Source organism: Dasypus novemcinctus, chromosome X (assembly GCF_030445035.2).
Source record: "Dasypus novemcinctus isolate mDasNov1 chromosome X, mDasNov1.1.hap2, whole genome shotgun sequence".
Taxonomy (NCBI): Eukaryota; Metazoa; Chordata; class Mammalia; order Cingulata; family Dasypodidae; genus Dasypus; species Dasypus novemcinctus.
Genome location: NC_080704.1, coordinates 187,569,381 through 187,584,723, shown reverse-complemented (window position 1 = coordinate 187,584,723; position 15,343 = coordinate 187,569,381). Strand labels below are relative to the sequence as shown.

Genomic DNA, 15,343 nt, shown 5'->3' with positions numbered 1-15,343 from the left:
CCAGGTTCTCCCATATGGTAGATGGAGGCCTTATCTCTTGAGCCACATTCTCTTCCCTAAAGATAATCATTAAAACAATAATAATAGAGTGAATAATCTCCAAAACAATGAATTTAAGAATTTCAAGGGAAGCGGATTTGGCCCAGTGGTTAGGGCGTCTGTCTATCACATGGGAGGTCCACGGTTCAAACCCTGGGCCTCCTTGACCCGTGTGCAGCTGGCCATGCGCAGTGCTGATGCGCACAAGGAGTGCCATGCCACGCAGGGGTGTCCGCCATGTAGGGGAGCCCCACGTGCAAGGAGAGCCGCCCAGTGGGAAAGAAAGTGCAGCCTGCCCAGGAATGGTGCCGCACACATGGAGAGGTGACACAACAAGATGACACAACAAAAAGAGACCCAGATTCCCGTGCCGCTGACAACAGAAGTGGACAAAAAGAACACGCAGCAAAATGGACACAGAGAACATTCAACTGGTTGGGGGGGGGGAGAAATAAATAAATGAATAAATCTTTAAAAAAAGAATTTCAAGACTATTGAATTTCCAAGTGAATGTTTATTATACTTGGAAGATGTGAATGACTCTGTTCAGGCTGCAGGGAGCATTTTTCTCAGGTCTGAATTATTTTGCTCTGGCACCTCTACATGGACTCCTCCTGTGTAAAAGACAGATAAGTAAATGATTAATCATTTGTACATATTTTTCTTCATCATTAAAAAATAAATTACCAAAATTTTTACACAAACTCTGGTCATTCTTCTCATTATCTAATACCTGAAGCTTTGTCAGGCTCCTCCTTTAACAGACATCTGGGAACCAGGAGGCCCAATTCATTAGCTGAAGACTGAAGGAAGAAACCTGTCCAGACATCTAAAAAACAATACTCTGAAGCAATGGATACCTGGATCATGATATTTTTCCATAAGCTTCAGCTATACTCATCCATATTACCACTGATTGCTTCTACTTAGTTCAAGCTATTCTCTCTGCCTGTAATGCTAAAATTCTATCCTCTGTACATCCACTAATTGAAATCTTAATCATTCAGTAATTACTGCCTTGAAACTCTCATAGTGTTTTGAGTTTCCCTCTCTGTTTGTTTCTCACAATATATACTGATATCTTCAAGTGAGAGTACTTTCTTTAATTCATCTCTGTTGTTCCCACATAACCTAGCAGATTGCTTGCCAGAATACAAGAATAATAAACATTGAGAGAAAATTTCTTAGTCAGCATGGACTTTTGGATTCTGACCATTCTACTTACCCCCAATCTTGCTGACAACTTCCAGTGAGAATTACAGCCAACTCTGTAATTTAGAATAGTCTAGTTTGGATTAATACCAATTTAAATCCAACTATATACTGTGGACATCATCCTCAACCTCTTCCTTAGGATTCCAGATAATCACCTATCTTTTCCTCCCCTGTGATCTGGTCATCCTGTCTGTGATGTTTAGCTTACATGGCACTAGTTTAGCCAGCTGTATAGCCTGATTCTATTATTTGGTGCATGTGGTTCACATTTTTCCACTCTAATCTTTATTATTTTCTTCTTTATGCTAGCTTTGGGTTTAGTTTGCTCTCCTTTTTCTAGTTGTCAAGGTGGAAGTTTAGGTTATTGATTTGAGATCTTTCTTCTTTTTGAATGCAGCAATAATGGCTATAAATTTATTCCTAAGCACTACTTTTACTACATCCCATAAAGTTTTTAAATTATATTTTTATTAGAGAAGTTGTGAACTTACGAAACAATCATGCGAATGTGCATAATTCCCATACAACATCCTTCTATCAACACATTACATTGTTGAGGAGCATTTGTTACAGATTAGGAGATAACATCATCAGACTATTACCACTAATTATGATCTGTAGTGTACATTTGGTTTATTTTTTCCATACTCCCTATTAACACAGAACTTCTTTGACAGTACATTCCATAAAGTTTTCGTATGTTTTATTTCAGTTTCAGTCATCTGAAATTATTTTGTCTTTTCTCCTGTGATTTCTTCTTTGACCCATTGGGTATTAGAAGTGGGTTCTTACAATGTCTACATATTTGTGAATTTTCCAAATTTCCTTGTTCCTGATTTCTAATTTCATTCTATTGTGGTCGGAGAACACACATTGCATGATTTCAATTCTTCACTTTATGGAGGCTTGTTTTATGGTGTAACATATTGCCTATCCTAGAGAAGTATCCATGGGCACCTGGGAAGAGCTGTTGTTGGGTGGAATGTTCTATAGATGTCTGTTGGTCTAGTGAGTTTACAGTGTTGTTAAAGTCTTCTATTTCCTTGTTGATCTTCTGGCTAGTTGTTCTATTAATATCTATTACTGAAAGAGGCGTATTGAAGTCTACTGTTGAATTATTTCTTCCTTCATTTCCGTCAGGTTTTGCTTCATGTATTTTGGGGCTGTTATATATATTAAATATCTCCCTGAAGAAATGACCCTTTTATTATAGAATGCTTATCTTTATCTCTAGTAAAATTTTTGTTTTAAAATCTATGTTTGATATTAATATAGACATTCCAGCACTTTTGTTGTTGCTATTTGTGTGATATATTTTCACATACTTTTACTTTCAATCTCTTTGTGTCTTTGAATACAAAGCCTGTGTCTTGTACATGGTATATATTTGGATCATGAATTTTACCCAGTCTGACAATTTCCGATTTTGAATGGAATTGTTTAATTCATTCGCAATTAATGTTATGGATGTTATTATTATTGATATAGTTGGATTTACACTTGACATTTTATTTTTGTGTTCTGTATGTTTAATACATTTTGTTCCTCTATTTCTCCATTACTTCCTTCTTTTTTGTTAAACAGATATTTTCTATTATAACATTTTAATTTTCTTGCATTTTATTTTACTATATATTTTAAGATATTTTCTTAGTGATTGTCCTGAGGATTATAATCAACACCTTAATTTATAATAATCTAGTTTGGATTAATACCAACTTAATTCCAATTGTACAAAATAAATTTTCTCCTGTATATTTCACCTCCAACTGTGTGCCATTATTGTCACAAATTACATCTTTATATGTTGTGTGTCTATGGCAGCTGGATATTATTTAGGAATTCTGAAAAGAAATATTGGTTATGTTGGCAAGCTGGTCTGTTTCTCTGGGCATGATAATGCTTTGGTTGTATTAGATCCAGCTCAGATGTCTTTAATTAAATTATGTTAAGATTAAGACTTTACTGGAATTGTAGTTGGTGTCGGGGTTTAAGATATATTTAGGGGATTTGAATCTCTGGACTGACAATATGATAGCCAGGCCCTGAGCCTCAACAGACTCTAGCTCCTACAATCGGATTTATTGGACTCACCTCATTCAACTAAGATGGAGTTGAAGAAGGACAACCACCACACCATGGAGCCTAGAGTGCCTACAACTGAAAGCAGGAGGATTGCATCCAGTATCCATGTGGAATCTGAACCTCCTCTTGACAAAGAGGTGCAACGGACACAACCAATCCAAGGTCCACAGAGAAAAGGTGGCATTGGAGTGGGAAAAGTGGACATGGTGGCTGATGGGTATGGGGAATGGCAGGAAGAGATGAGAGGTGGAGGCACCTTTGGGACTTGGAGTTGCCCTGGATCACCGGTGCCTCAGGGGCAATCACCGGACATTGTAAATCCTCCCAGGGCCCACTGGATGGAATGTGGGAGAGTATGGGCCATGATGTGGACCATTGACCATGAGGTGCAGAGATGCCCAGAGAGGTACTTACCAAATGCAATGGATGTGTCATGATGATGGGAGTGAATGTTGCTGGGGGGGGAGTGGTGGGGTGAGGGTGGTGGGGTTGAATAGGACCTCATATATATTTTTTAATGTAATATTTTTACAAAATCAATTAAAAAAAAGGTTAAGGCTTTTATTCAACCACATCAATAGGGCATACAGGGTTGATTCCCCATGCCCTTGGTGGTATATATAAAGGGATAATCAGTCAAGAAGGCAAGAGAAGTAGATAAACGGAGAAGATTCACAGAGGATCCTGCGGCCACGGGAAGAGAGATGAGTCTGATGGCTTACAACTGACATTGTAAAGAGACCAGAGCAGCTGAGCCTGGAAAGAAATGAGCCCTGAGAAGAGAGATGAGCCTTATGCCAGCTTACAGCTGAGATTGGAAGAAACTGGGACCACAGAGCCTTAAGAGGAAAGAAGAAGGCTGAACCCTCACAGACAGCCCACCATCTGTGTCAACATATGGAAACAGACTTTGGGTGAGAAAGTACCTCTTATGGTACCTTGAGTTGGATTCTTTAGGGCCTGGTAACTGTAAGCTTCTACTTCCAAATAAATATCCTTTATAAAAGTCAACAGGTTTCTGGTACTTGGCATCATCACCCCTTTCACTATTACAGTGTCCATCAACACAGATATAAAATTATTGCTTTATGCCATTGTTTTTTAAATCAGGAGAGAAAACACTTTAGTGAAGTGTCACAATAAAAGGAAGGAGGGAGAAGCAAGGTCAAATGAAGTTTTATTTGTTCTGACTTTTTTAAAAAAGGAACACATGTATATGGTAATATATAAATAAAGAGATTCAAACACCATAAGGTAAAAAAAAAAGAAAAGTAAAAGTCTTCCCTTACTGCCTCCCCTTCCCAAGAAATAACCACTATTTATATTTTTGTGGTCACAAGTTTTAATTTGTTAAGCATATTCCTCAAATAGAGATCTTTAAGAGAAGAGCCTTGTTTATATTTCTAAGTAGAGGCAATAAATCATGGAGAGGTTACTGTTGCTCTAACAAACGGAATAATTAAGGGTACAAAGTCCCAGAGGGAGAGGTTGGGAATAAATTCCTCTAGATAGGAAAAGAATGGTCTATTTCTCTGATACAAGAAGGAGGAGGAACATACAGATGCAGAAGCAAATATGTGGAATTAGAGATAAGGAAGATGAGGCACTGATATATCTTCATATTATAACCTGTAACCCACTTGCTATCACTAGATAACTCTGTCCCTCAATTGATCCCATTTTCCCCCCTTCCAAGCCATCATTATTTATATCTTTCTGTATTAGTTGTTTTTATTCCTAACCACCTGTTCACATCTCAACCTACTCTTGACTCCTTCTATTTACTCAAACAGCTCTCAACAAGATCAGGGATGAACTCCTCATTGCCAATCACAATGGACACACTTAGTTATGTCACTTGACTTTTCAGCAGCATTTGGCATTGCTCACCTCTTACTCCTTGTTGAAACTTGTTCCTTGTGGCTTCTATGTCACTTTTCTCTCTGGATTCCCCCATAACTCTCTAGTGACTCCACCTCAATCTCCTTTATGTGCCTCTCTTCCTCTACCTGCCTCTTAAAATATTAGTATTCCCTCGAATCCTGTCTTTGACCACCTTTTCTCATTCTACTTGAGCAATCTCGTCTACTCTTATGGCTTAAACTACCAATTATATACACATGACTCAAACACTATCTCTAGGCACACATCTCTTTTCTGAGTTCTAGACCCAGTTAGTCACTGCTTACTGAATAGCCACACAAGAAGTGTTTCACAGGCCTCTCAGACTGAATACATATAAACTGAATTAATCTCTTCTCTGAAAATTGGACCTTTCTCTTACATTCCTTTTCTTAGGAAATGGCCCCATTATGCATATCAACTAGAAACCTCTGCATCATCCTTGACTCATTCTTCTGCACTCCTATTGATTCTACAAATTCTACCATTTAATTTCTAACTCTAATCTATTCTCTCCTTTCCATCCAAATGACCATTACTTTAGGTCTGGCATTCATCACCCAGATGGACTATTTTAACAGTCCCCCAGCTAGTGAACATGCCTCTACTCATCTCCATATTCTCCCCATCCTGCCTCTAATTCTTTCTCCATAAAGCAACCACCAAAGTGATCCTTCAAAACGTTCAATCTGAGCATGTCATTCATTTCTGCTTAAAACTCTTCATGAGCTCCCTCAAGTCTTACAGAATAAACCCACACTCCTTAATTAAGACAGAAAAGATTTTCTATGACCTGATCCTAGCTTCTCTCTCATACCTAATCTCTGTTGGTATATTCCATCCTACCCCCAAACTATGTGTTCTAGCCATAGTGAATTTTCTTCATTTCCCTAAATATATCATATTCTATCTTGCTGCATATGCTGCTGCCACTTCTGACTGTAACATCCTTTCCTCACTCCATTGGCTATATATCTATTTTAAATGTTAGCATTCAATTTAGGTATCCCTTTTCTGAGAAGTTGTCCATAAAACCTCCAGGCTGGTTTATCTGCCTTTCCAGCACTTGATCACAGTTGTGTTTGTTAAAGGAATGAATGAATAAAAGGATTATTGAATAGGTAACTCAGCTGAGGTTAAATAACACAAATTTGTAGAGGACCAAGACTGCAGAGATTGGTGACTTTTTTCAATATTGAAAATATAAGAATTCATTTTTCCTTCTACAAGAGCCCAAACCTACACAAAAGATGTACATGCTACAAAACTCCATTCTAACACTGGTCCTGTCTCCAGTGACTGCTCATCTTTACCAAGACCCTAAGCAACATCAGCTCAAAAATACCTGATGTCCTGAGGGTGGAGTGGAAGGATCATTAACTCTGGTCCTGTACTCTGGTTGGGTATAAACCATGGGTGTGGTGCCATTAGGGAAGAAGCACCCATTGAAGTTGGAGCCTATGAATACGAATAGAAAAGAAAACAAGAAGTAAAACTAAATTAGTATTTAATTAATGTCCTAACATAATAATACCAAGAGAACAAGTAACCCCTTTAGAGTAAATATTACATTTAATGAATGTCAACTAAAAGTAAAATACTATGAAAAAGAGAAAAATAAATCTGCAAGGGATCTGTTACTGACAAAGTGTGCGGGAGGGAAAGACAAAAAATAGTTCTTGAAAAGCAGGGATGAGTTCTAAGTCTTTCAAAGTAAGGCTTAGAAAGGACTCTTAGGAGAAACAGAACTCCCATATTTTAAAGTCAATAATCTTCATGGGATAGATGGGAAGCCTGTACATGGACAAGGAACACTTAAAATATATAATGATATGTTTGATTTTTAAATTTTTTAAATTTTTAATTTTTTAGGCGCTAATAGGAATTGAATCTGGGACTTTGTAAATGGGAAGCAGCTGCTTAATGGCTAGCTACACCTGCTCCCCTGTATGCTTTTTGTTTTTAATTTTTTGTGTGTATTTTTTTTAATGTTTTTAATGTTACATTAAAAAAATGAGGTCCCCATACACCCCCCACCCCCTTCACCCCACTCCTCCCATATCAACACTCATGGGATTTTTTGATGAAATAATTTAGTACAAGTATGAGATTTGATATGGCCATTTAAAGGTTGAATGTGAAGGATATGTAGGAATTTGCTGGGTAAATGGAGTGAGGGATGGACAAGCACACCAGGTCAAAGGGGTGGGTGGAGAAAGACAGGCATTCTTTGCCATCTCTCTAGTTTGTATCATTTTTCCATTGATCTGATGAGCTCAGATTTTTAAATATATTCAAAAGACTCAAGGAAAGGGTGTGGATGTATTACTGTCCATTTTAAATTTTCTATGTCATTTATTCCGGGTAGTGCAAACCATGGGGTGTTTTAACCATATCTCCCACTCTTAATAGCTTAAAGGGGCTTGTCTTACCATTCTATACATTGGCATTTGCTGTGAATCCACTGAATATGACATTGGAGGTGGTTCCTTGAAGAAAAGTGTCAGTTAGTATATATTTTCTACTAGTATTTAATAAGAAGTATTATGATACATAAAACATTCCTCTATATATTTAATATTGAGAAAAATTCCTAAGAAACTTTTTAGACCCAGGACAATGATCTTTCCTTGAACATGGAAGATTTATGTTTAAGAGCTTCCAAGTATTGGCACACTATTTTGGAAACCAGAGAAGAATTCACAGTAACTCAAGTTCCCTGTGTACTGTGGATTTGCTTGGAATAACATTTCACACCTGAGAGAAATGTCAATTTAAATAAGAAAGAGCTATGACTCTTTTTAAAAATATATATTTATTATTTTTTAAAATATCCTTAGATTATACAAAATGTTACACATAAAAATATAAGGGATTCCCATATGCCCCAGTCCCCACACCTCCCACCCTTCCCCACATTAACAACTTCTTTCATTAGTGTGGTATATTCATTGCAATTGATAAACACATTTGGAGCACTGCCACTGAACATGAATTATAACATACATTGTGGTTTATACTCTCTCCCACTCAATTTTATAGGTTATGGCAGGATATATAATGGCCTGTATCTGTCGTTGCAATGTCATCAGGAAAATTCCCAAATCTCGAAAATGCCCCCATATTACACGTTTTTCCCTCCCTACCATCAGAACCTCTAGTGGCCACTGTCTCCACATCAATGATATAATAATTTCTTCCATTGCTAGAATCACAATAAGTCCATAGTAGAATACCAGTAAGTCCACTCTAGTCCTTATTATATTCTCCAATCCTGAGGATTCTGGGAGGGGGATTCGATCCCATATGGCTGATGGATGGTACTCTCTTGCTTGCAGTTATAGACTCTCTTGGTTTCTTGGTGTGGTGGTTATCCATCCTCACCTCCTTGTAAGTTATACTGGGTAAGTCCAATGAACTGGAGAGTAGGTGTTGCAACTACTCTGAGGCTCAGGGTCCAGCTGGCACATGGACAGCGCAAAGATACAAGTCTCTTGGACATACACCTACCAACTCCAGCATCAACTATAGGTTCAAATAGAAGGGACAGAAGAGGCACGTGTAGAAAAGTCACAACTGGAATGACCTCCTGACTCACTTTGTTTTTTTTTTTTTGTTTTTTATTTTTTATTTTTTATTGACTTTGTAATAATATTACATTAAAAATATATATGTGAGGTCCCATTCAACCCCATCCCCCCACCCCCCCTCTCCCCCCCCCCAACAACACTCGTTCCCATCATCATGACACATCCATTGGATTTTGTAAGTACATCTTTGGGCACCTCTGCACCTCATATACATTGGTTCACATCATAGCCCATACTCTCCTCCATTCCATCCAGTGGGCCCTGTGAGGATTTACAATGTCCGGTGATTGCCTCTGAAGTACCATCCAGGGCAGCTCCATGTCCCAAAGACGCCTCCACCTCTCATCTCTTCCTGCCTTTCCCCATACCCTTCGTCCACTATGTCCACTTTTCCCATTCCAATGCCACCTCTTCTATGTGGACATTGGATTGGTTGTGTCCATTGCACCTCTATGTCAAGAGGAGGCTCAGATTCCACATGGATGCTGGATGCAATCCTCCCATTTTCAGTTGTAATCACTCTAGGCTCCATGGTGTGGTGGTTGTCCTTCTTCAACTCCATCTTAGCTGAGTGTGGTAAGTCCAATAAATCAGATTGTAGGTGCTGGAGTCTGTTGAGGCTCAGGATCTGGCTATCACATTGTCAGTCCAGAGATTCAAATCCCCTAAATATATCTTAAACCCCAACATTAACTGCACCTCCAGCACATTGGCACGAAAGTCTTATGAAGGAAGATCCCATCTGAGTCCAGATTCATCACACATAAACACCATTTCCAAAGAGGGGCCATCTGCCCTGGTAGTTAACCCCATCGGCCATGACCATAACTCCCGTGGGTCTCTTTAGCCCTCAAAGGAACCAATATCTGGGGGTTGTATCTGCTTTATCTGTCTCTCTGACTCTGCTCAGTTGTGCATGAGGGCAAACCTTCTGCCAGCCTCCAGACTCTTTTTTAGAAACTCGTAGCCATATAAACTCATTTCTCCTTTCCATTTCCCCCTTACTTTAGGTCAAACAGCATTTTAAAGTCACTTTGAAGTCTCTTAGCCATATAAACGAATTTGTCTTTATATTTTCCCCCTTTTATTCAAGGTATTTTTCCAGTTGCATTGCTGGTTGGTGCTTGGTAGTAATCCCTCGGTGCGAGGAAAGCTCATTCCTGGGAGTCATGTTCCACATCGGCAGGAAAGTATTGCATTTATATGCTGAGTTTGGCTTAGAGAGAGGCCATATTTTAGCAACAAGGAGGCTCTCAAGAGGTAACTCTTAGGCACCCTATAACACTAAGCTAAGTTTCAGTTTGAAGAGCAAAGGCTTATAAGCATAATCGTCAATATCAAGGGTCCATCAGTGGACCACCCTTCCTCACTAGTCATTGCCCTGCACTTTAGGAATTGTTGCTGTTCCATGAGAGAATGTGGCAGAGCTCCCCAAGATGGGGATCAATATTCTTTTTTAGTTATTGTGTGAATATCCACCCACTGTGACAATACTCCATGAACATTCGAACACATTATATACCTTATTATGTATGCTCAGGTGAACTTCCTCCCATGTATCCCCCATCACTAACACACCACACCAGTGCTCCTCCCCTGCCACAGTTGTAACCCATCTGTGGTCCAAAACTTCTTCAAAAATGAAGCCAAGAAAATTGCCAAATAGAATTAACAGGAAAATGAAATAATAATGATAGGTTTAAACATAAGATAAAATATATAACAATTTAGAAAAACTAAAGCTAAAATAAAAATTTTAAATTGGGATATTAAAAAATAATGAAAAGTGTTAAAAATTTTATTTGAAGCTTTGTCTTTCATCACTGTAATATCAGTTGCCCTATATGTACAGTGACATTTTATTTATTCCCCCATTTGTCGCACTTTTTTTTCATTTTGTCTTCAAAGAAGTTTTAGGTCATAGTAAAGTCACATACAGAACACAAAGGATTTCCATAGACCAACCTCCTCCACATTTTCCCCCTCCCCATATAAATAACCTTTTTATATATGGATGGTACATTTGTTACAACTGATGGGCAATTTTGAAACTTAGCCACTAATCATGGTCAGTGGTTTACATTATGGTCTACACTCTAGATCATACTCTTTTATAAATTTTGCTGCAATTCAACGTGACCTGTATCCATCATGGAAAGTTCAAGCAGAACCCTTCCGCTGCCCCCTAAATACCCTCTACCATCTCCTCTATTCCTCCCCCACCTCCCCTCAGGGCCCACAGTAACCACCAGGCTTCACTCCTTGAAGGACAAGACTCAGTAATATGCAACAACACTGAGGGCTTGACACACTGGTACGTCTTCCCCTATTAAGAACTGCCCATGCTCTCCAGAGACATCCATCCCTCTGTTTGAAAACATATTGGTCCTCCCCAGGATGGGAGTCCAACTCCTTTCTCCTCATTATGTGGGTCTCAACTCATTGGTACAACACGCTATGACAAAATGATCACTCACACATTCTCTAGAAGACTACCTTGGGTGAGCCCTGTCCCGAATGCCCCCCCATCCAATACCCTAAACCAGTAACCCTCCCTTGTCATATTGCCAATATTGTAGTTTCAACCAAATACCCACCAATCCCCAGTGTTCACGTGCTACTTCCCCCAAATCTACCCCACTTCCATGGATCATCCAACCCACCCTCCCCAACCTACCCCCTGTCAAACTTACACCACCCAACCCAATAGTATTACTATACCCCTGTTATTCTCCTTCACTGAACAACGACTCACTTCTACCTTATCATAGATTTCACCCATATTGGCATTGGCTCACAAATTTCTTCTCCCTTTCTATTTCCTGTAAACCTATCTTCCAGACTCTACCTCTCTGAGTCTGTTTGATTTGCTTAATTCGTATCAGTGAGGTCATGTAATATTTATCCTTCAATGCCAGGCTTGCTTCACTGAACATAAGGTCCTTCAGATACATCCATGTTATCCTTTGTGTTAGTACTGTATTCCTTCTTACAGCTGAGGAGTATTCCATTGTATGTATATACCACATTTGGTTTATCCATTCATGTGGTGATGGGCATTTGGGTTGACTCCAATTTTTGGCAATAGTGAATAATGCCGCTATGAACATTGGTGGGCATATATCTGTTTGTGCCCTTGCTTTCAATTCTTCTCGGTATATACCCAGCAGTGGAACTGTTGGCTCATACGGGAGATCTACGGTTAGTTTTTTGAGAAACTGCCAAACTGTCCTCCACAATGGCTGGACCATTCTACATTCCCACCAGCAGTGGGTGAGTGTTCCCATTCCTCCACATGCTCTTCAACAATTTTTTTTAAGATCGCCAGTCTAATGGGTGTAAGATGATATCTCATTTTAGTTTTGATTTGCATTTCCCTAATAGCTAGTGATGCTAGGCATCTTTTCATGGGCATTTTAGCCATTCGTATTTCTCCTTTCGAGAAGTGTCTGTTCAAATCATTTGCCCATTTTTAAAATGGGTTGTCTTTTTATTTTCAAGATATAGGATTTCTTTATATATACTGGATATTAGGCTCCTATCAGAGATATAGTTACCAAATATTTTCTCCCATTGGGTAGGCTGTCTTTTCATTTTCTTGACAAACTCCTTTGAGCTGAAAAACTTTTTACTTTTTAGGAAGTCCCGTTCATCTAAATAATACATTCGAGGATCTGGACCTAATAGACATATACAGAACACTACACCCAAATACAGTGGATTATACTTTCTTCTCAAGTGCACATGGATCATTCTCCAAGATAGACCACATGCTAGGCCACAGAACAAGTCTCAATGAATTCAGAAAGACTGAAATTATACAACGTGATTTCTCTGACCACAGTGGAATGAAGCTGTAAACCAGGAAAGCCAGAGAATCAGATCAGGCACAAAGATATAGAAGTTAAACAACACAATCTTAGACAAACAGTGGGTCAAGAATGAAATTAAAAGAAATCAGCTATGAATGAAAATGACAACACAACATATCAAAATCTATTGGAGGGAAGTGGACTTGGCCCAGTGGTTAGGGCATCCATCTACACATGGGAGGTCCGCAGTTCAAACCCTGGGTCTCCTTGACTCGATGGAGCTGGCCCATGCACAGTGCTGATGAGTGCAAGGAGTGCCGTGCCACGCAGGGGTGTCCCCGCATAGGGGAGCCCCACGCGCAAAGAGTGCGCCCCGTAAGGAGAGCTGCCCAGTGCAAAAGGAAGTTCAGCCTGCCCAGGAATGGCACCACACACACGGAGAGCTGACACAACAAGATGACACAACAAAAAGAAACACAGATTCCCATGCCACTGACAACAAGAGAAGTGGACAAAGAAGAACACGCAGCAAATAGACACAGAGAACAGACAACTGGGAGGGGGGAAGGGAGAAAAAAAAACAATTATGGAATGCAGCAAGAGCTGTACTGAAGGGAAATTCACAGCCATAAACACATATATAAAAAAAGAAGAAGAGCTAAAATCGAAGACCTAACTCCACACTTAGAGGAATTAGAAAAAGAACAACAAACTAACTCCAAAGGAAGTAGAAAGAAGGAAATAACAAAGACTAGAGCAGAACTAAATCAAATAAAAATAAAAAATAAAATAAAAAAGCACTAGGAAAAAGAAACAAAATCAAAAGCTGGTTCTTTGAGAAGATCAATAAAATTGAAAAACCCTTAGCTAGACTAACAAAAAAAAAGACAAGAGATACAAATACACAAATTAAGAATCAAAGAAGGGGTATCACCACTGACAGAAATAAAGAGTATCATAAGAGGATACTTTGAAAAATTATATGCCTACAAGAAAGATAATTTAGAGGAAATGGACAAATTCCTAGAAACACCCAAGCAGCCTACATTGATGAAAGAGGAAGCTGACGAAATCAACAGACCAGTCACAAGTAACGAGTTATCAAAAACTTCCCAGCTAAGAAGAGCCCAGGACCAGATGGCTTCACCAGTAAATTCTACCAAACATTTTGGAAAGAACTAACAACAATCTTGCTGAAACTCTTCCAAAAAACAGAAGTAAGAGGAACATTGCCTAACTCATTCTATGATGCCAACATTACCCTAATACCAAAGCCAAACAAAGACACCACAAAAAAGGAAAATTACAGACCAATCTCTCTAATGAACCTAGATGCTAAAATCCTCAACAAAATACTCGCTAATCATATTCAACAACATATCAAACAAATTACACACCATGACCAAGTGGGTTTCATCCCTGGCACTCAATGGTGATTCAACATAAGAAAATCAGTCAATGTAATACACCACATAAACAGATCATAAGAAAAAAATCACATGATTATATCTATAAATGGAGAAAAGCATTCCACAAAATACAGCACCCTTTCCTGATAAAAACGCTGCAAAATATAGGAATAGAAGGAAAGTTCCTCAACATAATAAAGGGTATATATGAAAAACCCACAGCTAATATCATATACAATGGTGAAATCCTAACAGCTTTTCCTCTAAGACTGGGAACAAGACAATGATATCCACTATCATTGCTCCTATTTAACATTGTGTTAGAATTACTTGCTTGAGCACTGAGGCAAGAAAAAGATACATAAGGCATCCAAATTGGAGAGGAAGAAGTCAAAATTTCATTTGCAGACGACATGACCATAAGACTCTTTCTATAGTGCACACGTAAAATAGCATTAATAAACAGAATGACGAAAAATTTATTCCACAATCTCACCACCGTCAATAAATAAAACCGTCTTCATTTTTCAGTGTTTAATTCTAGTCTTTGGTTATGGTATCTTTCAGGTGTGTGAGATAATTCAGAAAATGAGCATAAATTGGCTTTCATGACCTCAGATGAAAAGCAGAGCAATACATTTAATACTATCAGCATATCATCAAATTATACCTGGCTCTCAACCCTGATTTAGTCCATTTGCCCATACCAGACATAACTCTAATTTCTGTCTTAGCCTCTTTTCCTTTACTAGTTGATCTAAGTTGAGAGACAGCAATCTCTGACCTTAGACATACCTAGAATGCTAGCAACTGGTAGGAACGACCTGAATGAAGAGGCAAAAATAAATCTTTAATATCAATCTTTCTGATCCTTCCCAAAGTACTATACCCTGGTTCCTAATTTTGCTATAAAAATTCTTTCATTCCTGATATATCACGTGAGTTAAAATTCATAGCTGCTTCAGAAATAATTTCTATTCTTGCTGCTGTTACCCTGTGCCTATTACCAGGCACTTCCCATTTAGTGCAGACACCTCCAAAAATCAGGGTTAAGGCCCGAAAGAGAGCCAGGCCAGTCTGGTCCTAGTCTAAAGTCTGGTCCATGAACCAGAAGCATCAACATCACCTAGAACTTGTTAGGAATGCAGAATCTCAATCCCCATCCCAGATCTGCAGAATTGGAACATGCCATTTCAAAAGATCCCCAAGTGAGTAATATGAAAATTACTTGAAAATAAAAACATGGAGTTAGGGAATAGGGTACTAAGACTTAAAATGTACAGTTCCTATT

At 38.7% G+C, this 15,343-nt stretch overlaps 1 protein-coding gene across 1 annotated transcript in view; it reads right to left on the bottom strand.

Annotated features, from left to right (window-relative positions):
• Positions 1–533: 533 nt before the first annotated feature.
• LOC131277101 (phosphatidylinositol-binding clathrin assembly protein-like) overlaps positions 534–15,343 on the bottom strand; it is a 62,334-nt gene continuing 47,524 nt past the window's right edge. The window contains exons 14-16 of the mRNA XM_058290985.2: positions 7,674–7,730; positions 6,587–6,699; positions 534–653 (exon numbers count right to left, since the gene is read on the bottom strand). Of these exons, the coding sequence (XP_058146968.1) occupies positions 620–653; positions 6,587–6,699; positions 7,674–7,730 (204 nt within the window). The 3' untranslated portion in view covers positions 534–619. The remainder of the gene's footprint in view (positions 654–6,586; positions 6,700–7,673; positions 7,731–15,343) is intronic.